The 27,640-nt window shown below is 41.3% G+C and overlaps 1 protein-coding gene across 1 annotated transcript in view; it reads right to left on the reverse strand.

Moving 5' to 3' along the window:
- LOC115569297 (transcription factor COE3) overlaps positions 1 to 27,640 on the reverse strand; it is a 114,663-nt gene that overhangs the window by 70,365 nt on the left and 16,658 nt on the right. Inside the window, exons 2-6 of the mRNA XM_030397328.1 lie at positions 23,951 to 24,107; positions 21,598 to 21,661; positions 18,921 to 18,976; positions 12,639 to 12,712; positions 3,205 to 3,273 (exon numbers count right to left, since the gene is read on the reverse strand). Coding sequence (XP_030253188.1) covers positions 3,205 to 3,273; positions 12,639 to 12,712; positions 18,921 to 18,976; positions 21,598 to 21,661; positions 23,951 to 24,107 — 420 coding nt within the window. The remainder of the gene's footprint in view (positions 1 to 3,204; positions 3,274 to 12,638; positions 12,713 to 18,920; positions 18,977 to 21,597; positions 21,662 to 23,950; positions 24,108 to 27,640) is intronic.

Consider the following 27,640-nt stretch of genomic DNA (forward strand, 5'->3'; position numbering starts at 1 on the left):
CCTCCTGCTCAGTACAATGTATGAGCTGCTGCCTTGTCATGTTTTACTTAACCTGACCTCCAGCAGAACATGCCTGGACCACCTCCAAGCTTCTATTCCTCATGCTCACACATTCGGGAGGAATAAACACATGCGGTCACATAAGATTCTGCTCTGATCCAGAGATGTTTACAGACAGGAGGAGAGCTCAGTTTAAAAAGGTGATTTATCTTCACTCCTGTGTATCAGCCTGACTGCAGGCGTGATCCGGAGGTGACCGCCATTGTCGGGTGTTTCTGTTCTATAATGTTGACTGCTGACTGCTGACTGGAGCTGGTGGGGGAATGGAATTTACTTCATGAACGTAACGTAACAGAAAGGAGACAGAGACCCAGAACCAGAACCAGAGTCTCTGCTGAGTGTTGACTTCAGTTCAGAGCTTCACCTCAAAGCAAATCTACCTGACGTGACTCAGACGAGGTGTTTTTTAACATTAGATTTTGTCTTGCTCTCTGACTCTCTCCTGAAGTGACAATGACAGGCGCCTAAATGAAACACACCTCTACCATGAGGAAACATTTAGGACTGTGTAAAGGTTGAACACAGATCAAGTTGTTTTTACACATTATATCATGTCATATCTTTAACATGTATTAACTGTCATGATTAACAATATTTGAAATAATAAAATAACATATATTCTTACTTTCACCTCCTCATCTTGAAACAGAGGATGGGTCAGAGTCACTGTACAGCTCCACCAGCAGTACACACAATGCCTCGCGTCTGTAGATGTTGGATGTATAGAGTCCATCTCATGTGTGACAGAACACACAGAGAGGTGACAAAACCTCTATAAACACCCATCAAACACACACACACCCCAACACACACACAGCCGGAGGTGAGAGGACGGACCACTGTGTGTGTGTGTGTGTGTGTGTGTGTGTGTGTGTGTGTGTGTGCGTAGACTCACTGATGGAGTCCTATTGTGGCATGTACCAACATGTGTGCACTGTATGTTTTTCTTCTATAGATGAATTCAAGTTGATGTGTGTGTGTGCTCATACATATGAGTGTGTATCACCTGTGTGTGTGTGTGTGTGTGTGTGTGTGTGTGTCCTGGCCACGGTCCAAGGCCTCTCTAATGAGCCAACATGGAGTTTGTACTGACCCCCTCTCCTTCCCCTTTCCCTCCCTCCTGACCTCCTCTGAGGTCATTGGCTCAACCTGACCAATCACAGCCGGGCGTTGTGACGGACAGCCGCCGACTCCAAGGACACCGAGAGTGGAGGGATTAGACGGCGAGGACGAACGCGGTGTTAATAAAGGATTGTGATGCTGATGTTTGGAAGCATTTGATTGGCTGCTGGGAGATAATATTCACACCGAGGGACGACGGGAGTTTTCATGTGGCATTGGATGAAAAATACATGATCACTGCTCGTTATAAAATACGTAATATCCTTCAAACACTTAGAAACTCATTCTTCAGAGTCATAACTTAGTCCAATCTGGAACACACAGACATGAAACACATTTCTATAGATTCACAGTGAAATGCACTACCTGAGTATATCATTATCACTATATCACTATATCATTATCAACTGAAAGTCAGTGAATTGTCTTGGAAAACATAAAAATAAGAAGTGCAGAACTTGCCTGAGAATTATCACATCTTTAACTTTACCTCTGGATCAAAGTAATCTGATAACACTTGTCTGTACTTCCATGTGCACACTGCAAACAGGACGTGCTAACAGCTAATTTGGCATACTTTGCGAGTTTTTGATTAAATGTGAATAGATAAGGCTAAAATTGGAGTTGTACCTCTCAGCTACCTAGAAATAGCAAAATATACTAACAATTCTTAAAATCAATCTGTTATCTTTGTCACATTAAATCCAGCTCTTATCTAATGGAAGTTTGAGGAAGGGTTGTACTGCAGTGTTTAAACCTGATTTTACCACATGTGTTGATTGAACAATTCACACAGTTGAGCGTCTGTCGGAAGTGAGAGGTGAGGAAAAAGAAGTGAGATGCCACAAAACAGAAACAGGAAGAAAAACAAAAGAATCAGATGGATGTTTAAACAAAGACAGAAACATAATGCAAGAGCAACAGAACTCAAGATTGTCATGTTTGACATATAAAAAACACATTTTAGAAGTTTATAATAATAGTCTAAGTATCAATGTGCAGAGACTTGAGAAAGTCTTGAGTATCTTCATGTCTAAATCACTCAGTCACCTCACTGATGGTTCGTTCCAGGACCAGAATATTATAGTAGTTTAAAAGAAACAACTTTTCACAGCATCTCCAGTTTGCTCTCCAGCAGCTGATCTCTAACAGCCCAGACAAAATGAGTTTGAAAACGTCAAGAACGAACTCAGAAGCTCAACTTATCCTGCACATGTTCAGACGAAATGGAAATGTGTACATCTACAACTCCAGGAAAACTGGGTGACTCAACCTGCTGCTGAAGATCATGAGACACGATTGAAATGCACAAAACACTGCTGAACGGACCTTGTGTTGAGATTATTTTGTAAACTAAAACGAGAAAATGTCGGGAAAACAATCCAAGCTGAATTCATTCTTCATGTTAGAAAAAGTAGTTTTAAAGAGCCCCATGTCCACTTACTCAATATATAAAGTTAGTCATGAAGCAATCTTTTCCATTTTGCCCTCCAAACGTCTTGTCAGGCTCAACTTGTGCTTGGACAAAAACAAAATCATGTAGATAAGTCTCATCATCTCATGAAGACCATGACACATGGTCAAAAGCTGCATAAAAAAAAGCAGTCAGCAGAGTTTACTGAAACACTAACGGTGATGGATTTTCTTCCTGAAAACCATCAACAGCCTGAGAGGAAGAACTGAAGATGATTTGTCAATGTAAAGAAGCAAAGGAGCTAAAAAGCAACATACAACAACTGACACTAAAAAAGGGTTTAACTCAAACTCCCTGAAAACCCTCCGTCAGAGAGGAGGACAGAAGACAGAATCCTTCATTATAAAGAGACTTAAACATCAATTCACCTCCGATCAGATCATCTTCACAATTTGACCACCTGATGTAAAATCAGACCTGAGCCAACTCCATGGATAAGACAGTGTGTGTGTGTGTGAGAGAGAGAGAGAGAGAGAGAGAGAGAGAGAGAGAGAGAGAGAGAGAGACAGGTGTCTGAGGTATGAAGCCACACTCAAGTGAGCTCCTACCTGTCGATGATGACGGGGTCGGAGGGCGTCTCATTGCGATTTCCGCAGCTCTTCTTATCACAACACCGACTGAAAGAGAGAACAACACACTGAGTTTTATTATGTTTTAGACACTATATATTTAATATTTTCTTTTTACACAAATTCATACAATAAATGTGACAGTCCCATTGCAAGAATATGAATCACAGTCATTCTTAAAAGGTAAATATTTAAATGAACTGAAACAACCATTTACAGAGTTATCTGGAAATAAACACAAATTAATAAAGCAACCCTACTTTTTGAGTTATTATTTTTTAATTTCATTTTGGGTCATTTACTGATTTTTGAAGATGATTTTTACAGAACTTTTAAACTCAAAACAACTAATCACAGTAACTACTTTTATCTCTGATTTCACTCAAATTTCTCCCAGACTGCATCACTATTCCCAGGAAACTTCAGAAATAATTATGAATTCTGTGTGTCCAAGATTTTGACTTTTATTTTGAAAAGCAGCCCCGTTTCCCCTCACACACATACACACACACGCTCTCTCTCTCTCTCTCTCTCTCTCTCTCTCTCTCTCTCTCTCTCTCTGTCCAGCTGGGCGGGGTCCAAACCAAGGTCACTGACAGTTGGATGACGCCAAGCGATGGAGACACCACTGCAGCCCCCAATGACCCCCGGCGCCATCGCCCCTGACAACCAGCCAGCCAACCCGACGGCTGCTCACCAAACAGTCTGTGGAGGCATCCAGAGGAAGAAGCGCTGGTTTTGTGCTCCAGCTCCGCAGGGGGCGGGCGGAGTCTAATGAGGCTGTTGGTGTGGCGGGTCAGTGTGGCATGTTGAACAGCAGCACACTGAAGCCAACACATTAATATCCATCAGACAGGAAAACCTGCTGGAACAGTGTTCAGATGTACTGCTGTCAGTGAACACACCACAGAGTCAATCAGGGAGTGTAACTGAGTACATTTACTCAGGTAATGTACCCAAGTACAACCTTAAATTACTTTAAATTACTTACTGTACTGTACACTTTTAATCACTCACCAAAATGATAAGTTTTAAAGTTTTAACAGAGAAACGGTCAGTGTAATAAATGAATGAATTATTGTAATAACATGTATAGATTATAGGTAACAAATGGATTTATTTATTTTACATCATCAGGTTTTAAAGTCAGACCAATTCTAAAATCTGTCACATCTTGCCTCCTGAATCAGACAATTCATCTGCCGTCTATCTCACTATACGATCGATCAGTTCATTGATAAATGGTCCAATATAACTGACACAAAGTGGAAACATCGATCCGTATCAGCATCTTTAAGATACGCCTTTATTTTGAAATTCTCACAGCACATCTTTGTCACCTTTTCTGTTTTCTTCGAGCACAATATGATGAGGATATTTACTCCCATCTATGTTTGGAAATATTCTGGATTGTTGAGAAAAGACAAGTAAACATAGAACCGGAGGATCGCTCAGTCCATTAACCTGTTGCTGCAGCTACAGCTACTTCAGTTGATCTGTTGATCAGCCTGAGAGTCAACTGTGTTGTTCTGTTGGGAGATGCAGCGACGAGAACCAGCAGTACTTAACACAAAGTCTAAATAATTCATGTCATCTACCAAGCTATTAATAGAAGTAAGTCTGTTAGCTGCTAAGCTAATTTATGCTAACAAGTAGCAAAACTAATTGTTTTGTCTCCTTGACGGTTATTACTGAGACAAATTCTATACTTTTGTTTAAAGTTTTTATTGTTAAGCCATGTTTTTTTTTCATTTTATGGTTTAAAAGTGGTAAAATGAAGGAAGATAAAGTAGTGACAGCTTTTTCTGTAACTGAGCGTGTTAAATGAAGTGATGACATCATCTCATGCTGGTCGAAGGCTTCTGGAACGAATCGAATCAAACTTGTATCGTGGCAGACTTTGTGAGATCAGCAAATATTGTATTGTCATCAAAGAAATCGACATAATATTGTAATGAAACTGGTGTTTTCTGACAAACACAGCTTTACTTGCACCTGACTGTCAGATTAATTCCAAGTGTCTCTGCTGTCTGTAAATAGAAGCATTAATAAGCTGCTTCAACATCTTTTTAACAAGGGGTGTGAATCTTTGGTAATCTCACAATTCCATTTTGATATTTTACTTGATTTAGAATCATTTCATCAAGCAGTGGCCTGCTTCATGTCCGTCTCTCAAAGATAATCATCCAGTCATTAATTAAAAACAGCCGCTGCCTTGTTTAATGATCAACTTCAACACAACTGTAGCGTGTGCGCTCTGTAAAGTGTCAACACTGCCCTCGCAGTTCCACCGTTTTATTTAGTCAACATCACGCTACTAATTAACATTCGGAAAATCGATTTTTGACATTCATGAATAGATTCTGAATCGTTGGAGAGAATCATGATACTTATGTGAATCCATTTTTTCACCCAACTGTATTTCTAACACAATTCTTAACCTTTGGACTTTCTGAGGACTTCTCATGACTCTGGATCGAAACTCTTCTCATCATAACTCTTTTATTTTATTTTAATAATAATGATCTGTTAACAAATCATATGATGACTGTGATACAAGTCATTCAGCAGCACAGTGAGTTTTACTTTTGATCATTTCAGCATAAATAATATTATAATTAAACTTAAAGGAGCTCTGTGTAGTTTTAGAGAAGAAAATCAAGCTCTGAGTTTTAGTATTTACAATATTAATGAGCTAATAATACAAACTGTTTCCATCAGTGAATAAAGAGGAAAATAAGGTCCCACAACACTGTTTGAAGCTAGAGAGGTGGCAGGGTCCGCCACATATAATCACAGTAAAACAGTATAAACTGTGTTGTCCTTTAAGGTCAGTTTGTTTATTCGGTTTATTCAGTCATGGAAAGAGAGTGTGATTAATTAATTTGTTTAGGCAGGAAGAAGAATCAGCCAATGAGGATCCTTCTCTTGTGATGACATGCTGCCAACGAGTCTTTAAGTCGGCGTTTTTCTCCTCTGACATGAGAAGATTTGAGTCTCAGTCAGTGAAACATTTTCCCACACAGAGGAAATATTCACATGTTTAAACCTCCAGCAAGACAGAAGTGTAAGAACTTTGTCAAAATGAATTTATGAGCCTAAACATCAGCTGGAGCTCTGTGAGATGTAAATATGAGGACGTGACAGAAGTGATCCATCCATCATTAATACCAACCCCATCCTGACACAACATCTCATCTCTGCCTGTAATCTCCTGACAAGCTGCTCCACACAATCAATTAAATTTTTTTCTCCTTTCTTATCGCTGTGAGGGTCATTAACATATCTTCCGGTAATTCTTAAAAATTAATCATATTGCATATGACCCGCGACGTCCAATTACACTCCTGCATTCACCCCATGCTGTCCTGAATCAAATTGCCATTTGACAAACAAGCGTCAAATTGAGGCTGCGAATGCCAAATGAGACACTTTATGAATCATTTATTGCGCCGTTTGATCTCTAAGTACAGAAAAATCATAAACTAAGCGCTGTGTTTGTGTCCCCGCTGCCTCTATGTGTCTGTATGGAAGTGTATGTGCGACTGTTGCCATAGAACACGACACAATAATTTATTCCCCCAGCTACTTGGAACCATTAGTGAAAGTTCCAGGAGACCAATTAGCATTGGAAACCCACTGGTGCTGCTGTGGTGACAACCTCCTCCAAACTGCCAAAGAAGTGTTATAAACAAACTGGACCCCAGGAGCACTGCCGGGGCCCCTCCAGGGACCCGGGGCCCCTTTCCAAAGACGAAAACAAACCTTGGCTGAGTGTCCACAATATCGCCTTAATGACGTTTCCCCCCGGGCCGCAAACAGGCTAACACCACGGCCGGCTAATGACTGAGAGGAACAACACACACCAACCTGAGAGGGAGTGTGAAGCCACCAGAGTGTGTGTGTGTGTGTGTGTGTGTGTGTGTGTGTGTGTGTGTGTGTGTGTGTGTGTGTGTGTGTGTGTGTGTTGTGTGTCAGGCTGAAACACAGCAAAAATAAAACAAACAGTGTGTGTTTGTTGCTGCTGTCACTCATTTTGGCGGAGAGAGTCTATCCCATGCTGCTGCTGCAGACAGCCTCCTCAGGTCGCTGCACACACACACACACACAGACACACACACACAAACACACACACAAACACACAGGCCCCAAAAATAATTCAGCCAGAGGAGCCAGTTTGGCCAGCAAGCGGCGGCCGGGCCACACAAGCATCATTACTGCTGGCTGCTCCTCCTCGCCAATTCAGACGTCGCCACAAGTGGAATCTACTTAAAGCACAAAGCGAAGGTTTGTCCGGGCATGTCGGCGCTCCACTATCACACCATGAAAAAAAACACTGAGAGCCCTTCAAAGGCTCCCTGAGGATGGCGCAGTGCGGCTTCAGAGGCCGGCCAGCTCTCGGATCACAGGGTCCAGATAACACCGAGCAGGACGGGCCGGCTCGCTTTCAAAGGGCAAGTGTTGTAATTACCCGAAGGCCTGGAACGCCTCGGCAGCAGCAGCCGAACCCGTTGATTCGCTCCAGCCAGCGCCGCCTGGCCCGGAAGCAGCCTTCCTCTGGGCAAGTGCGGCAGCAGGTTTTTCTCAGTATCGCCCGCAGCCTGGCAGCCAGTGAGGGAGCGAGGTGGCAAGGCGAGCGGCCCGGAGCTGGCGAGCCTCCGGGAGCCCGCTGGCAACGCCAGCGTGCCAACCTGGCTGCCGCCGCTGTGCCTGCTCACTGGGTTGTGATTGGTAGTTTTGGAAAGCAGCAGAGTCCCGTTTAAGAATAGTTAATGTGCCGCAATGATACGATGGAGAGGTCAAACACACACTCGCGCGCGCGCACACACACACACGCATACAGAGTCTTTAAAGCTCCTCTGTCCAGTAAAGGAAAATAATCTCATTTTTGATTATTTTAATTTATCCGTTTGTGTTGTTGGAGCCTGACTGGAGAAGATGTTAAATGGAGGTGGAAACACAACGCACTAATTTTCACCTTTTTCAGGCGTGAAGCCATGACACGTGTTTAGGTTGAGGAGGTAAATAGTTTCTGTTCGGGAAGAAAGGACTCACATGGTTCAGAGGACACTGAATTTGAGAGAGAGACTGAAGTTTTTTCTCGCCACTGCCGCTTACAGCCTGATCATAGGGGAAATGTTGGATCTGTGTAAATAAACGAATTAAAAAGTATCATGTAGACCTGCTTTTTGTGGTGAACTGGTGCTATATGAATAAAAATAAACTTGTCTTCAAGTAATTACTTCTGATGCAATCTCTTGGTCTGCTGCCTGAAGAAAATTACAAACAAACTGTCAAACAAACTGTTGTCAAGACTATTTTAGCTAATTTTCCCGTGTTTAAAAAAACATGCAAATACACAATAATTTTACAGTAAAACAGGAATAAGTCAAATAAGTTTGGTTTCTTTTAAATGTTAATCAAGTCAACATGTGTTTCATGTCACCACTGCTTCCTCCAGTATTTAAACTGTCATTACACAACTTTTCTCTAGAAACACCTGTAATTATAGTTAATTGACTCTAAATGATTAGAGATTAGTAGAAAATAAAAGTCATACTCACACCACTTAAATTGTCAGTTTATTCAAATGATTTTTTTTTATTTCTTTATTTAAAGGGATTATAACATTTCTGTTGACTGTGGCTTTTCAATTCTTTTAATCTCCAACTATTTATTTGCTTAATCTTGTTTTTGTATTTCAGATGTGATTTCTTTGAATCTCTACAACATATCTGCAGATTTTTGGTTGTTTTTATTGTCTTTTTGATGCAATTCTCTAATTTCGATCATGTTTTATTTCTTATGTAGTTCTATGCAGAGCTCTTTTATTTGTCTGGGTGAATAACAAACCTGTCTAGTCTTACCAATAGTCACATCAAACATAGTTTTAACACTACAAGTTGATGGAAACAGAAGACGGACTCGGCTAGTTTCTCATTTTATATTAACCCCATTAGAGGATAACAAGGTGTTCCTCCACCTGTACGCTCTATAACAGGAGCTCCACCCTAAAGGTGTAGTGGGGCGAGTGTGATCCAGGTAGACAAACCAACAGGGACGCCTATAAAGACGAGCTCACCTGGGAGCGTCACAGCACGAAGACAGAGAGATGGAAAGAGTGAGGCGCTCTCTGATCCCTCACTCATTAGTGAATGGAAACACAGCATCCATCAGGGGGAACGCTGGTTAATAATCGCACTCAATCACATAATGACTGAAGACAGCCAGCCGTCATTATGGAAATGAAGCTTGTATCGAAGAAATCTCGCAGGGGGGAAATGAGCTTGACGCCCCGATAAAAGTCAGAGGAGGAGGAGAAGTTTACAGACACTGAAGTTGTGTTGAAGAGGAGAAGGAGGAGGAGGAGGAGGAGGAGGAGGAGATAACACAGAGTAGGAAGATGGAGAAGAGGAGGAGGATGAGGAAGAGGAAAGGTCAAACTACAAAACACAATTTATGATCGGTTCCATCAGTTCAACATCTTCCATTAAAACTTTCCTGTTGATCTAAACCAGTTCACACCATAGTTATACTAGTTTAATGCAAAGTTTACATCCAACACACTAGTTCACTCCACGGGTAATCCAGATAACTGCACCTGAACCAGTTTACCTCACATTTAAACCAGTTTACTGCATGCTAAGATTAAAACTGTTTACCTGGTTTACAGATGAACCAGTCTACATGTAACACACCAGTTTACTCCCCATATAAACCGGATAACTAATTCACTGCTGCAATTTTCTTTACTTCATATTTAAACCAGTTTACTGACATTTGTACATGATGTCATGTAAACAAGTTTATTACACGGCTCTTCTTAATGCTGTAAAATGATCCATTCACTTGAATGGGCCTTAAAAACGTTCGGCGGTCAGTTATTTTCGTATAATTGACCGCTGCTAAGCATATTTGACCGTCATCAAGAAAAGTGACCTTTTTGCCTCCGATTCACATATTTCGTATCACTCCGCACTCTAAAATCTTTGCTCCGCAAGTAGTCCGGTCACTTATCGCCCCAGCGTCTTCGGTCGCTAAGCGACATCAGCTGATCTGTAGTCTACTTCATATCAGAAAAAACTTACTCCTAGGCCACTAGTATGGATGAGTTTCACATTAACTTTAATATTTTTGGAAAATACAATGATTTCAACTCTTGGCAAAAGGCTGAGTTGTCGTCACCGGTGAAGAAAAGAAAAAGAGAGGAAAGCAGAGAAGAGGGAGAAGAGAAACGGCATCGGTTTGGCGAACTATATTTCTCTGCTGAAAAACACTATGGACTGTAACAAATAAATTGTAAAAAGACACAATGTGTTTTCTTTCATGTTGGCAAGTAGCCCTGTACCCGCCTATACATTATCCCTTACTTAGGTACCAGTTAACTACACTTCAACTGGTTTACCAGGCCCAAGGGGTGCTTGAGCCCCTGCCCTTTTTGTCTCATATTATAAAGTGCCCTTTTTTGTGTTTTTTAATGAATAAATAAATTCCTGTTGTGCATAGGGATGTAAAAAAAACGGCGGTATAAAAACGGTTATCTATCGTACGCATTTCGTACGTAATATGGTGTTGTGAGTGTCCTCAGCCTTTAAGCCGCTTCTCTGTCTGCTGCGGCTCTGTTCTGTCTCTCACAGAGGAGAGAGAGAGACACAGAGAGAGAGAGAGAGAGAGAGAGAGAGAGACAGAGAGAGAGAGAGAGAGAGAGGGAGAGAAGCCGCTGCCTCATCGTGAACTCCACCGTGCATGTAGATGGAATTGACAGTGGAGCGACTTGAACCTTTATGAGTTATAAACCATTAACATTACTTTCTAACAAGTCGCCTTCCACTTATTCAACGTGCTTAAATCTGAGTCATATTTCAGAAGAGTGTCCATTTGTGCTTGTTAATCTAACTGCTTGTTAATGAGAGTTAAGAATAATCTGACAGCTGTCTGTGTCGGCTGTTTATCTTACCGCACATCTTAAACTTCTTCCAGATATTGAGTTTACTGTGACTTTGCTGTTGTAAACATTGCTGTTCCTTCTAACAGTCACAGTAACAGCCACAGTAGTCATTTCTTGGTTTTGTCACATGTTTAGATGTGTAGCATGTATTTCTAGTTTGCACTTACACTCCAATAAATAGCCAAATAATAAACCAGTGTTTCATTGCTTTTTAAGAATTGCACCTGAATTGCATGTCTTCTAAACCTCAGTATTATGATAATGTGAATAAACTCATGTTGACAATAATTTGTTGACACAAAAGAAATGGCAATTGCATATCACTCACAGCTACACAGGATACACAGCTAAGTAGTTAGCTTTCTATGAGTACTTTGTTTATTAATTTTACATTAATGAATCTACATATTGTGTTATTAAGACCTGAAAAAAAAATTGGCACGCGCTGGCTACGCGCACATACTGCCCTTTTCTAACTTTGAGCCCCTGCCCCTCTATAATCGTGTGCACGTCCCTGACCCCAAGTGTAGACCTGTTCACTGAAAATAAAACCAGTTTACTCAATCTTTTTCAAATCTATTCACACCTTAAACAGTTGACTTCATATTGAAATCAGTCTATTGCGCCTCAATCAGTTCACAGAAGCAGTTAACTGCAAATGTATTCCATCCTGTTCACACCTCAACACACCTGTTTTACTGTTCCTGGTTCATTAAAGTTTCATTTTGTTTACTGTTTTGTTTTTTGTTTTTTGAAATATGATTCACCTTTAGGATATAACAAGAATCTGTGTGATTATAAACGTTTAATAAATAAAACAGTGGTTGTTTTAAATATGAACACATTACAGATATTTTATTTTCCATAATTTCATTTTATCTTTCTTTAGGTCTCACTCTTTAAAACACCATGAGCTGCGTTACATGTATGAAAGGCGGTGTGTGTGTGTGTGTGTGTGTGTGGGTGTTTGTGTCTAAGAGAAAAAAAGAGCAGCTGTTGGTTTTTCGTTCATCACACCAATCAACACGTTTCCTGCCCTGCGTGTCTGCTGATGGTTTTACTGGTTCAGACTGAGGAGTGAGGAAGAGTGAGTGGGAGGAGGGCAGATAAAAATAGGACACACACTCATATATAAAACAAACACACAGACACAACCTAAGAGCATCTGTATATATTTCAGCCACAGCACTTCTCCTCCACACGCACACACAGCAGCAGACTGGTTAAGATAAGCAGGAAACTGGTTCATGTGTGTCTTTGTCTAGTTTATCTCTGATGTTAACTGGTCTAAATGAGTCTGTAGACCAGCTGAGGTTCAGTCAACTGTGTAAACATGTTAACATGTATATGTTCAATGATGCTTCAGTTGACCTAAGAATAGAATTAAAAGTTGACCCAATACACCAGATCCCCGATTAGCTCCTGTGAGATCATTCTCAGGATTTATAATTGCCCTGTATCTTACCTGCACATGATCTCGTGGGTGAGGAGGACGCGACACATCTCTGGATTCTTGTCCTGACCTTCATACAGGATGGCCTGATGGGAAACAAAATACAGAGAGAGACGATTTACTGGACATATAAAACATGAGATTTAATCTGCTTTAACAGTTTAAATAATGTGGAGGTGGAAGGTCGAGGTCACCAGCTTTAAGGTTTGGATAGACGAAGGTTAAGTCTGCATAGTACGTTTCAATTTAGAGATAAACAAGTTAACTCAACATATAAACCAGTTAAGTCATAATATTAACCAGCAACTCGATATACCAACCGGTCAACTCATCATACAAAACAGGTAACTCAACATATAAACCAGTTAACTTAACATATAAACCGGTTTACTCAACATATTAACCAGTTAACTCAACATATAAACCAGTTTACTCAACATATTAACCAGTTAACTCAACATATAAACCAGTTAACTTAAAATATAAACCACTTAACTCAACATATAAACCAGTTAACCACAATACCTTCACCACCAACAAAATCAAACATGGCCGTCAATTACTTCCTCCACCTCCTCCTCATCCTTCTCCTTCTCTTCCTCCTCCTCCACCTCCTCCCCTCTCGGTGCTCTCAGCCTCCTCAGGACTTCCCAGAATTCCCTGCCAGATGGCGCGTGGCTCCCCAGGATGAGGCCCCCTCCTCACCCTCCCACCCTCCCCCCTCCTCACCCCCACAGAGCTGTCATGTCAGCGTCCGAATGACGGATGACCGGTGTGTGTGTGTGTGTGTGTCTGTGTGTGTTGCTCTTTGTAATACCCTGGTGGTTGTAAATGAACTCCAGTAAGAGTGTGTGTGTGTCTTTTCCTACGATGACCTACCACTACCTCATCCACCTTTATAGTCAAAACAGACCTCCGCCCTGCACGCTCACGCACACACACACACACACCCCTGGGGGACAATACTTTTAGGATAACGACCACTTCTGCATTATTGATTCTGATCCTGGCTCTGTTCCTCCGGATTAAAATGCTCCAGTTTGACCAGGAGGGATGTGGATTGCATCAGACACACACACACACGCGAGCGCGCATTGCACATGCACTAACCCACACATACACACAAACATGGTCGATATTTATATATCATCGTTCCTGATGCAAGAGTCCTGTGAGTGTGTGATTGCATGTCCACTTTCATGCTTGTTTGTGGGTTAATGTCCACATTCTGCTCTGTGTGTGTGTGTGTGTCTGTGTGTGTGTGTGTGTGTGTGTGTGTGTGTTCTTTATATATTTTTCCGTGCAAACCAACTTCAGTTTTAGACCTTGACCATGAAATACATTTCTAAGCAAAGACATTTTTGCAGAAGCATTGATGCTGATTTTTGGAAAGTGGAACTTCTTTTGACAGTTTCTAGAAAGTGAAGATTTTTTGGAAGTCTGCAACAAAGATTTTAGAAAACGGGACAATTTTTAAAAAGTTGAGAATGACAGCATTTGTATAACATGGAGACATTTCAACAAACAGATTTTATAAAGTGAGGATTCAGGCTGCAACTAATGTCATCATCAACCAATCGCTGGTTATTTTCACAAATAACCAATTGTCAAGAAGTCATGAAAAATAACAGTTTCCAGAGAAAGTGACTGTGAAAGTGTCTATAAATTTCTTCTAAAAAACATTCACTGTCAGAAGTGATAGAAAAGCAGCGAATCCTCATGTTTAATAAGCTGGAACCTGCAAATGTTTTGACATTTTTGCTCATAGCTTATAGTTGTCATTTATTTTGATCAGCTAATCAATTACTATATTAATCGACTTATCGTTACAGCTCTATAATATATATCTTATATCTCTTATATATCTTATATCTTATATCTTAATATATTGGTCAGAAAGTGAGTTTTATTTTTTCCTTTTTCAGAGAATGAGGACATTTGTCTTGACTTCACTTCTTAACAGAGGCTGTCAGAGTCTTCAGGCGTGTTGTTAGGTTGTCACTAGTATTGGGGACAGAATAAAAACATTGATTCTGATTTGATCCAGTGGTTTTTCTTACTTTTTTGCTTTGAAATATTTTTAGCCCTACTTCTCAACACAGAGAGACATCCCACAGAGTCGTGACAGTCGCATCTCAGCCTCTCTGTGTGATGTCACTCACTGTATAACGCGGCGACGGCTGCATCGCTCCACAGTCCAATCTGCATTAATTCAGCTCCTCCTCGCTCCGACAAACCCACGGACGCCAGGCTTCTAACGGGCCCTCGACAGGGTTTTATCGATCCGTGGGGACTCCAGCCGACCCGTCTGTCAGCTCTGACTGTCGACCAATGGGGTGTCATGTAGTGGGAGGTGAAGGTGGAGACGTGCGTGTGTGTGTGTCATGGAGGAGGAGGTGTCAGGATTATTGTCTCCAGTGTGCCGTCGCTGCACCACATTAGGGCCTATTGATCGGTTTCCGTGGCTGACGCTTTGTCGAGGAGCCGCTTGGTACATCGATCGGTGACATGCCGACAAGGCCAACCAGTAGGGGGGAGGAGGGGAATGACTGGGGGATAAATAAGAAGGAGGTGAAGCTGGGAGAACGGATCGAGGCTGATACAGGTGTTTGGAAATTATTCCTTTATTTTTTTTTATTTTATTTCATGTTCGGAGTTGCTGATTAGTTGATGACAGCGAGTGTCGGGCATCAATTTGTTGGCCCTCCAGAACTCCAGACCCCCAGACCACAAGATCCCCAGACCTCCAGACCCTCTAGACCCTCCAGACCCCCAGATCCCCAGACCTCCAGACCTCCAGACCCTCTAGACCCTCCAGACCCCCAGATCCCCAGACCTCCAGAGCCTCTAGACCCTCCAGACCCCCAGATCCCCAGACCTCCAGACCTCCAGACCCTCTAGACCCTCCAGACCCCCAGATCCCCAGACCTCCAGAGCCTCTAGACCCTCCAGACCCCCAGATCCCCAGACCTCCAGACCTCCAGACCCTCTAGACCCTCCAGACCCCCAGATCCCCAGACCTCCAGACCCTCTAGACCCTCCAGACCCCCAGATCCCCAGACCTCCAGACCCTCTAGACCCTCCAGACCCCCAGATCCCCAGACCTCCAGACCCTCTAGACCCTCCAGACCCCCAGATCCCCAGACCTCCAGACCCTACAGACCCTCCGGACCCCCAGATCCCCAGACCCCCAGACCCCCAGACCCTCCAGACCCCCAGATCCCCAGACCTCCAGACCCTACAGACCCCCAGATCCCCAGACCCCCAGATCCCCAGACCTCCAGACCCTCTAGACCCTCCAGACCCCCAGACTCTCTAGACCCTCCAGACCCCCAGATCCCCAGACCTCCAGACCCTACAGACCCTCCAGGGGCCACAAAAGCCTCAGGTTCACTAGTAATCTGATAAATTGTATGTTTGGCAATTTGCAGGAAGAAATTAAATTATCAGCTGAGACAGGATCCATTATCATGATTATTATTATTTTATTCTTTAATGAATGTAATTTTTAATAAAATAGTGTCAATCCTGTCCTGGTGTGCTCTGTAATATTGATTGACTGGGATCCATTATCACTTCTGGTCCTGTCATGTGGAGGGACCCTGGATCTAAATCTGGTTTCTGATTGTAGTTAGTGCTCATGTGGGACAGCATCAGTTGTGTTTTATGGATAGTTCATCTGTAAGCAGTCAGTCTTTGGCTCTGAAGCTATGAAGCTGCTTTTTACAGAAACCTGAAGGCAACACACTAGAGACATGACGCTCAAACAGCTGAATTATCACTTGTACGATCACATTTCTCCATGTTGGTGTCGTTTCTGAAACATTACAATTTTGCTGCATGAAAATCTGGTTTAATGATGTCATAGCTTTGCGACAAGACCAGAAAAATACGCTTGTGGGAGAGGTTTCATTTCCAACACGTTGAATTTTGTGAAAGAGTCTTTTTTAATCCAAAGTATTGCTGTGACGATATCAGGTTTTCACTAGATGATTATTGTGGAATATTTTGGCATTATCTATAGACATTTTGGGGGAAATGCTGTTTATCAAATTGAATGATGAATAACACGCTGACTTTTTTTGTTGAATCCAAAATACTCCCTCTCTGGTGAGCCAACTCTTTCCTGGTGCAGCTCTCACTTTCGACATGATTTAGGCGTTGCAGTAATAAATCAATGCGAAGTCGCCTCACAGTATGGGTGTAGCTAGGTGTAGCTCACAATAACTGCAGCTTCTTCTTTTTCTGTTGACGGCAGGTTGCCACCAGCATTAAGCTGCACTACTATCAATTACAAGAAAGTGAGAGAGTAAAGAAACAGAAGTGGTTTAAGAGACACTGGATTATAACACTAATCTAACAGCAACAGAACACTGAAATAATAAGTGAAATTAGTGTAATAATAAGTTAACAGTGTAACAATATGTTTTGAGTCAGGGCCCATTCAGCCGCAACGGCTTGCTCAAAATGTAGACTTTATGTATTTCAGTTAAGTAGTAATGATTATCCTGGAGCAACATTAATTATGATGTGCTAGGAACAAACCAACACAAAGATATCAGATCCATCAGGGTCAAGAGGTCGATAATAATTCAGCTGTGAGGATTTAAAAAAGAGAATTAGCATTTAGATTCAGACAAGTAAAAGAGTTCTGTGGAAATCACAATATTCATATTCAGACAGACTGCCTGTTGGACTAAATTGCTTTTAATAAACTGTCAAATTACTAATTTGTGCACTTATTATATTAATCTGGTTCAATGAATTTTAAATATTTATACCCTGAAATGACATTTAAAGAAGTGCAGCGACATTGGAGACATGATAAGTGATTGTATGATATGATTTGATTTGATATTGTCATTAACAACCTGCACGTAACAAACGACACCTATTTTTTAAAAAGCAACAGAAGAAGAAAATCAAAGCATTTTAATCTGAACTGTATAACTGTAATTATTGTGGACACTTCAGGCTCCACACCACCTTAACTCATTAAACCTGATTTACTTAAAACGGAATCTGACAAGTAGCTTCAAAATTCGGTATATTCTGTAGTCTGTTTTATTTCATTCTAATTGATTTAATCAAGAATTAAATTACTGAATTACATTTGTATTGGTGCTTTTTATGCAACATGCTGTTAGAAACCACTGGATAGAAGGAAAAAATCCCACAGAGGTTCACATGATGTTTCTCAGATTAATATTTTCGAACAGGAGGATGTGGAGTTGAGTGAACTTCAGGAATGAAGCCGGGAGGTCGGCTGGCCAGATCGACTGGAATTTGGAAATATTTGAGGTTTTTTCTTCTTGGCAGAGAAACGTTCACAGGTTCAGATCCCACACGGGGGTTCTGAGTGAGTGAAAACCGGAAAAGTGGGACGGGAGGATCTGGAGTCGGCTAAAGACCGAGCTGCACCGGTGGAAAGGAAAACACATCAGTGCTGCCGGAGTTTAAGGAAAGTAAGAAGGGAGGAGAGGAGGAGAGGAGAAGAGGAGGAGGAGGAGGAGGAGAAGGAGGGAGATAGAGGGGGAGAGGGAGAGTTGATGGAGGGTTTGAGGAGATTCTTTCAGTTAAGGGGAGTTTTTAAAGTTAAGTTAAAGGAAGGATAGTATTCAGAGGTTAGAGGCAGGATTGATTCATTGACTGTTTTATTTGTTTTAGAATTGGAGCTCTGGGTGTAAAGAAAGGGCAAGTTTCTCCAGTCTCAGTGGGTCAGAGAAAATGTGTGGTTTCAGTGGGAGCTGTGTGTTGAAACGACCCGCTGAAGATCTCTGAGTCAAGAAACAATTCTGTTTCATAAAACCACAAACTGGGTTTTATATTTCTGTTAAATTCAAAGAAACAAGTTAAAAAATAGTCGTCAGAGAATTTAGAGGCGTTTGTCAGTGTGTTGGTTTGGAAAATGTAAAGCTAACAGGCTAACATCAGTGCCATCTTCTCCAACTTGTCCAATCTTTGGAGAAGCCTTACAATGAAAATATCAGTCTACACCCTCCTAACTTAGCTGAAACCTCCTGTTTTCAGGAAAGTTGATTTTCGAGCCTTATTCCCAACTGGAGCATTAGCATGGTGGCCGACTCTACCTACGATCCAAAAGCATCTGAATTTGAGTCGGGAATGAGATTGAAAAATCAATCATCTGTAATAAATGAAGTTATGAAACTTTGACAGATCTCAGTCCTGCTGGGCTACATTGTTTTGTCATTGTGATATTATCCACCACATGTTCTGAAGAATTTGAACAGAGCTGTGCAGTGTGGTGATTTGTGAGCGTCAGTATTGTCTCACCTGTTTGGTCATGGAGTCTATGAGCCGAACGTAAAGATCCTGTTCTGTCCTGATGCCTGAAACACACAAACACATATAAAAACTGATGAGTTCACACATAGTCCTTGTTATCAGTGACTGCCTGATGACACATTTATACCACCAACATACATACATGCATAAGCCTGAAATGCTAATTCGCTCTCAGTATGCAGGGAAAAGAAAAAAATCCCCCCAAACAAAAGAAGTGAATCCTAATAATGTTCAGTAAATGAATTCTGTTATTATTTATGTCCCGGTTGTGTATTTATGTTTTCTTGTCATCTTGTCACGGCTACGCTAACCCCCCTCAGCAAAAACAAACATTAGCGCGGCTCCAGAGCTGTTTATTATTTATAGGCCAGGCCGCCTTTAACAGCCGAGCCCCCCCTCCCCCAAACCACCCAACCACAGCACCCCCCGCTGCCTTTTTCCTCAAGGATAACAAGGAATCCTCATTCTCCGACAAATTAAATATCAATCAGGATTGCTTGTCTTTTATTAGCTATGCATTCGAGCGTAAATGTGACACAAACACGACATGGGGTGGAGGAAGCAAATTGCAGGGAACACCTGTTAGCGGTGGAGGAGCTCTAATTGTATTTCTTTCTTCTTGTTTTTCGGGCGGTTTCCTCGCAGCTTCCTCTGCTTTCTAATTGACATGATTCACTCCTCGCTCTGCGGCTGAGCGCTGAGCAGTCTGCAGCCTAAATGGCGGCTATCTATCCCGGTTGCCGATGAGGTCAATTACCTCCGTGCGATGCTAATCCGACGACGCCGACTCATATCAGAGTGATTTATCCCCCTTTGGAAGAAAACGCTCTTTTATGTCCCACTTTATCTGGTGTTTCTGCGGGGGTCTGAGAGCATTACGGCCGTCCTCCTCCTGCAGCTCTGGACTCGAGCCAGCACAAAGACGAGCTGTGTGTTTTGAATCAGCAAAAGATCCCTCCAAACCCCCCGATGGACAAAACAGAGTTCAGGTTTGGTTAGTTGTCAGATATTCCAGATGTCTGACTCGGTGTGTGTGTGTGTGTGTGTGTGTGTGTGTGCGTGTGTGTGTTTGTGTGCTGATAATGAAAAAGTTTTTCCAGGCTTTCACTAAAAGCCTGCTGAGGTGACCTTTAATATAAAATCCTTCTCTACAAACTCTAATTCATGCAGCAAAGTTCAACAGAAAGTAAGAGCATCATTACCTCGACTTCATCAGTCGATACTCACCTGACCTGCAGAAGTGCCATTAAAAAAAGGCTAAACTTAAGATGAATTTGATGCTGTGTGTGTGTTTCTACTTCAGTTCGCGGGGGCTCAAGTTGAAAATCAGACAAAATAAATGTCTATATTTGACTAATTTGCTGTAGGGGGAAATATAACAGCTGCCTGGATAATGTTTCAAATCCAGGAAGTCTTTATCCTGCAGGAACTTAACTACCGGTCACCTCTGGGGCTCCTCACCCCAAAATCACAAACACACATTTCCCCTCTGAGCAGTTTCATGCAGGAATTATTTTCTCTCTCCTTATCACTGCAAAGAAGGTAGTGTGCGTCTGGGTGGGTGAGAGGCTCGTGCATGTGACAACAACATCTCATCTGAGCTGCAACGTGAGCCCACTTAGTTCACAGCCTCTCGTCTGTGAGTAGATGCACGTTTCCTTCTGTGTAGTGACACAAAAAGAAAATAGTTCCTACATTAAAGCTGCTCGCAACAAGCTCTATGGATTATTTGAGTAAGCGGGTCATGATTTCTGTAAAGAGAAATCTCTACTGAGCTTTTCAAACATATTTTTTGGGCTCTTTAAGCTCCACAAACTGAGTGACATCAAGATTAATTATATTGGAGAGAAGGTCAAAACAATCTAGATGGATAAATAACATTTTAAATTTGGGTGATAGCCGTCCCTTTAAGGACACTGTATACTCCAAATCACACATGGACAACACATGTGTAGATGTTCACAGTCACATGTTACAGGTCACAGGAACTCGTCCAAATAGGGTGGAGAACATCGGAAACAAAAAGAGAACCGTAACGTTGACCGAATAGTTTCTGAACTTGACTTAAGACCAATCACAGTTGTCTTAGGCGGCACTTAACCTCAGACACAGCAAGAGTGCCCCTGAAAAATGTTGTCAGGGGAAACAAGCGAAAGAGAATCTAAGAGCTGCTAGCTTGTACTGTTAATGACAAGGTTAGTGTAATTTATCATTTTCAGTGTGACGGTCGTTGGCTTGGAGGATTTTGTTGTTTCTCGTGGCGACAGAGATTTAATAACAGCAACATGCAGACAGCAGAAAGGAGGAGGATGCCTGAAAGAGTCACCGAGCGACGGGCTTTATACCACCAGTCTACATCCGCTGAGTCTGACTAGAAGTTGTTATTGACATGTATGCGTGGATTTCGTTGGAAAACAACTGAAATATGTCGACAGTTGTGCAGCTACGTTCTGTACGGACAAGCTTTCTCAAAACTTAACAACATTTCTGCTTTCAAAAACGATTCAGATCATTTTTTCTAATCTGCTCCTCCATCAGCAGAACTACATCCTTTCTCTGTACCGTCCAAACTACTGCTCATCAAATGCACAAACCCTCCATTGTTAGCTCAATCCTCTATCTATCTATATGTCATATAATCATCTTTTGTAAGGATTGGACTTACCGTTGCTGTAGAGGAGCTGTAGCCTGTAGTGGATCCCGTTGTTGGTCTTCTCTCCGTTGTACTCCTGTGACACAAACACACAAATCACAGCGAGTTACTGCGATGAAGGTGAGATGAAAAACATTAACAGTGATCCTGCAGCAGCAGCCTGCATACCACGTCAGTCCTCACGGTCAGGAATGTTCCTGTCGGAGTTGTGTACATGTGTACATGAACATCACAGAACTGGAAATACTGGAGAAAGTCTCTGATCAGGGGTTTTTGTCTGTGATTCACACATTTCATGAAACAAAAAGATAAACTGGATGAAACATTCAGAGACCCAGAATCAAAATGATTAAAGTCAAATTTCATGTTGATATTTTTAAGTAAATATGAACTTATTTGTTTTCTACATGAAATACTTTTGACTTCAGAAATAACTTTTTTTTATGTTTGTTTTTTTTTTTATAATATCACCAAAACAATATTTCAGAAATTCATCTTTAAAAAAAAGTTCTAAAGAGGAAAAACAGTATTTTCCTATAATGATATTGTTATTATTGTTATTGTTATTTTTTTCTCCACATCATCTCATACTTTGGACTTCAGAGACATTGTTTGTTGTTGTCTATTTCATCATATCAACGTAATATCTCATTATGTATATTTTTGACTCTGTTTATTTACAATGAGCTTTGTAGTATTTCTATTCTATTCCTTATGATTAATCATCTTTATTATTTTCCTGACATGATTGAGCTTCAACTTCTGCTTGTTTTAAGTGTATTCTGTATTTTTTCTGTTTCTATATTATAACTGTTATAATTACAGTTATAATTGATTAATTAAGTTTCAAGGGGAGGCAGTTGGATCTTGATGACCGCTCAGTGACCTTTGACCCCCCACAACACACTCAGCCAAGTGATCATGTGACTTGATGTTGGCATTGAGACGAGGCAGACGTGCCCCCTCTCTCTCCTCTGTGTCCACTGAAACACTCTCGAACTGATGGCTGTTTCCGTCTGTTTGGTCTCAGTTACTCTCTTTCTGTTCGTCCACAGATGGTTTGGTTTTGTTTTAAACTTTCACATCAGATTCAGAACCGTCAGCCACCAGAACCCATCTGAGAGTTGTGTTCAGATGGAGTTTAAACATCTTTTATTCTTGTGCCCTCCCATCACCGTCGCTTCTTTACATCTTCTTCAGTTTCTTCTTCTCTCGTGACCCTCACTCAACCCTTCTTCTTCTCTCTCTTCTTCTTCTCCTTCCTCTTTTTCTTCTTCTTCTCTCTTTTCAACCTTTTATTCCCCTTTTATTCCAGCTCTCTCTCTCCTTTCTCCTTTCAGTCTCTGTCAGTCAGCCGCTCGGTGCCAACTGTGCCCGGGAGTGTTGGCTCAGTCCCAGTGTGTGTGTGTGTGTGTGTGTGTGTGTGTGTGTGTGTGTTGGGGGATATCAGGGCGAGAGACTAGAGGTCAAAGCAGAGGTGAGGTGAGCGAGTGAGTGGGAGGAGAGGAGGGGAGGATGTGGTGCCAGCTGGCAGCCGATCAAACAACAAACATTCCCAACCTGTCTGGAAATTATTATTATCATCATCATTAGTAATATTAGTAGGACTTGTACTGTTTGTATTCTATATGGAGCAGCTTAAAGTATCAGTCTGCTGTCATTCTATATTCTTAAACCACACGCTGGTCTGTCTCCTGCTACTGTCTGACTTCCTGTTTGAGGCTCATTGGTTCCTACTGAAGATCTTTAAAAAAAACTCACAAAAACAGAGTTTCATCTTCATCTTAAATCTGACCTGTGAAAAGGTTTACTGCTCCAACAACACTGACTATCTTGTAGCTGGCTGTAGAGTTATCAAACAAATAGGAGGAAACAGTGCATTTGTTGGGGACGATGAATCCACATTTCTGGCAGTGATGGTGGCAGGAGGACGGTGTATGGATGGGTGCAGGATGGAATTAAATGTGTGTGGGACAATGCAACAGGGTCTGGGGGTTTTCCTCAAGAACAGAGCACATACATGTCCTGTATTCTGGTGCCGTTTGATGCTCTTAGCTCAAGATTTCAGCTTTAGAAAAATCAAGGGCACATTTTGTAATTTCATGCAGAGGAAGTGTTTGGTCCCAGATTGCTCATTTGAAGATATGAGAAAGGCAAAAGTACAGAAATTGAGTCAATGACTAATTCATTATTTGTGGCACAGGCCTCTGATTTAGACTTTTTGGCTTAAAATACATATTTAAGGGAAGCAGATGTTTTTTCTCAGTGCACCGTTGTGGCTCATTGACGTGTTTTTAATAGTTTCTGACTCATTACAGTAAGTTAACTGTTTTCACATTGGTTTCTAGCAGAAACAAAATGTCACCTTGTCTTTCTCCACAAAGTCTATGTAGGAAGTCCTCTCGATCTCGACCGGCTGACCCTGCCGGTCGTACAGGGCCAGCACAAAGTGGAAGAAGTTGGACTTCCTCAGGTTGGAAGGAGGCTGCTTCTCAAAGTGAGCTCGGGCCAAACCCACACCACTGAAACAGATGAAGACAACATTTTATCACTCTTAATGATTATTTACACATTTCTGCATCATAAATACCAGGTAGTATCAGCACTAGTTCATAACTGATTGATTCATTCAATATAATTTGATTTAATAATCTCAATCCGCAAACTAACTAAAGTTCAAATACATGTGTTGGAGAAGAAGTATAAAACAATCCCGTGAAACATAAGTTCCTCAAAACTGCTCCTGAGTACAGTACTTGAGTAAATGTATTTCCCACTACTAGTTTCACTAGTACACTGTTAATGCGAACTAAAGATTTCCTGCTGCTGCTTCACATTAAAAGTCTCCACCAGTCAGGCACTGAGGTGCTTTTATTGTGAAAGAAAATAAGACAGAGGAAGAGTCAGTGTGATTCTCTGCAAATACACACTGAGCTGTCAAAGACACGAGCACGACCTGTGCAACACCTCATATTTCAAGAGCCAAAATAACTACGACAGCACCTGAACCCTCATCAGAAAAGTAAACTAATTATAATTATAATTATAAAATAAACCTGATCAAGGAGTTAAAACATGTAAATCTGAAGTCAAACATTGAGGAGGAGCATGATGGACAAGGGGCAGCAAGTGGAAAACTACTCAGGTGATAATAGTGACTGAAACAGGGAGCTAACTGCTCTGAATTGATTTATAATATGCGTGTGTGTGTGTGTGTGTGTGTGTGTGTGTGTGTGTGTGTGTGTGCCGTGCGTGTGTGTGTGTCTTCTCTGTGAGATCGACCTTTTAAATAAAAGCTATAAAAACTATGGAGACAGAGGCCAAAACCCAGGAGAGACGAGACTCTTCCTGCAGTCTGAGAGTCACAGAGGAAGAAGAAGAAGAGACTTTATCTCTATGTACATTATAAATACATTTATTTACAACAGTCCAACATTTGAAGCCTGGTGTTTACCATTTACAACCACTGATTTAACTCCTGGAGTCATTGGTTTGGACAGAAACCTTCTTCAGTCCAATCAGACCACAGCTCAGGTCCAAACACAACAAAACAACCAATCAATATGCACACGGTCACGTTAAAAAAACTAAGGATAAAATAATTAGGATGCGTCTCCAGCTGCAGAGACCTGAATGTGGACTCATCATATGTAATTGAAAGAGCAGAATACACCATGAAATCATTTCTGACACGTTGAAACACAAACAACGACACATTCCTGTGTTGCCTGGATGAAGGATGAAGAGCATTTTTGTCACTTCTTAGCATTTTTAACCCATTTAAACTATGATTTTGTCTTTTCAATCACTTCTGACGATTTATTTTAAACTGTACTTTATTCTTGACGTAGCACTTCAAGTCTTTTTTTATATTTGCCATTCTTTCCTTGTACTGGTCTGTTTATTTAGAATTTACCGTGTATTTTTTCCTGTGATTTGCACATGTTGTAAAGCGCTTTGTGATGCTGGTTTTAACGAGTGCTATCTGTCCTTCTGTATTACACCCGCCACATCAGGAGAAGTACATCTCTCTATCTTTGCGTGCTGGGCCCAACACAGAACCCTGAGGAACTCCACAAGTAACCAATTTGTGCATGAATTATAAATAAAACATACAGTTTAACATTTGTAAAGCTTATAGCCACATATCCAAATCTTTGTATGCTGTAATTATTCAAAAAACACTCTTGTAATAAATTGTTGTGAAACTGAGAAGTTCTGAAAGAAAAACAAATATAAATTATATCAAAGCACAAATATCAAAATATATCATAAATACTACCTTGTACTTGTTCTTACTGTATACAAATAATATTCATATAATATTCATGATATTAAATAATAATATTAATTATTCACTGTATGTTAAGTATGAACTAAAACACACATAACAAATACAAATTAAACTGTTATACGTATCAAAGTGACTTTGTGAGTTCAAAAAGAACTAAAGGACTTTCATATAAACATAAAGATCACTGACCAGAAGATGCTTGTTTAAAACCATGTCCTTGTCTTTGAATGTGCTGCAGCCTCACATTCACAAAATCTAAAAAGGCTTTTACTCTTTACTGAGTGCGTGAACAGAAAAACATCACTGACTTAATGTCAGCAGCGGATTTTAGGAAAAGTGGATAAAAAAGTCCTTGTTGATCCTGAAATAAAATCGATGCTCCTGCAGGAAGCGACCTCTGCTCTCAGCCCGGAGATGCTCAAAGTGTCCGAAGGGGAAACGCTCAAAGCAGCAGCTGAATATTTTTACATCAATCTCATTTTCCTGTTCGTTTTGTTTCCTAAAACACTTTATGATCAATATGATCACCCGGGCGCAAATAAATATTTATTCATGCTCAGGGTTTGTTTTTGGAAATGTGCCTGCTCTCTCTCGGTCTCTGTGTTTCCCCGCTCAGGGGTGTATTCCCCAGACGACAGATTAATACAGCCGTGACCTTTCTGCACTCCCATTACCAATGCTTAATGCCTCATTTGTAGGCCAGTTTGTTGGAAGCTAATTCTTCCGACTCGCAGCATTTGGCCGGGCGGACGGTGGCGTAGAGAGAAACTCTGAGGAGGAGGAAGTCAGCTCAGGTGTGTGTAGTTCAGGTTAGACTGATGGTGGGAATTAAGTGTCACAAACACACCAGTGTTAAAATAAAAACACACAGAGAGGGATCACAGCGAGGCAGACTTCAACACTCTCACTCACAGATATTTTCAATGACTTCCTGTGAGAAAAAACATCCACAGGCATCTGTTTTTATCCGTGATGCTATTTTGACGTACACGGCTGCTCGAACAAACATCCTTTACTGACATACAAGTCCTAATACAAGAATGGAAACACTAAGAGTAAAGTCCAGCGCTGAAATGTCACTGAAGTAAAACAGAATATCGGCACTCAGTCAGCGTTACACTGAGCAGCTCCTGAGAGGCCCCCCAGAACAGAGCGGTGGGTGTAACCTTCAAGACTGCCTTGCTTTATCAGAAGTCGTCTGTGTTTCCATAAACAGACATTTCCAATAGGTTGTCTTCCGCTCTGGTGATTTCTCTTGTGTTACCGTGGCGATCTTGGTATTATCACAGTGCTATTTGTCATTTATCTGCCGGCAACGAAAAAACAGGGACGCTCGCAATTCGTAATTCATAATAAGGAGTGGTATGAGGCTTGGGTGATATCTAAATTTTATATCACCAAATATCGCTACACACGATATTGTTGTTGCTCACAGCCTAGCAAACTGTACCGAGTGATGGACTTTGAGGTATGACCACAAGATTGTGGTGTCACTCAGCCCCATTCGCCAAAATTCCCATGCTTTAAACCCAAAATACTGCCAAGTTTACCAGCTGCTGTTCTTAGAAACTAAGTCCTCATTGTCTGTATTTTCAAAGCTGGATCAGGCCCGTTAACATGAGGTAACCGTGCACTGCCTTCACTACAGTGATATCTCTAAAATATTGCATGACAGCTAATATAAATATCTGACACACCAGATGTGTTTAAATCTCTAAACAAATTAGATGAAAAGACCTGGATGTTTATTCATCATTATTT

This window comes from Sparus aurata, chromosome 18, assembly GCF_900880675.1.
Source record: "Sparus aurata chromosome 18, fSpaAur1.1, whole genome shotgun sequence".
NCBI classification, from domain to species: domain Eukaryota; kingdom Metazoa; phylum Chordata; class Actinopteri; order Spariformes; family Sparidae; genus Sparus; species Sparus aurata.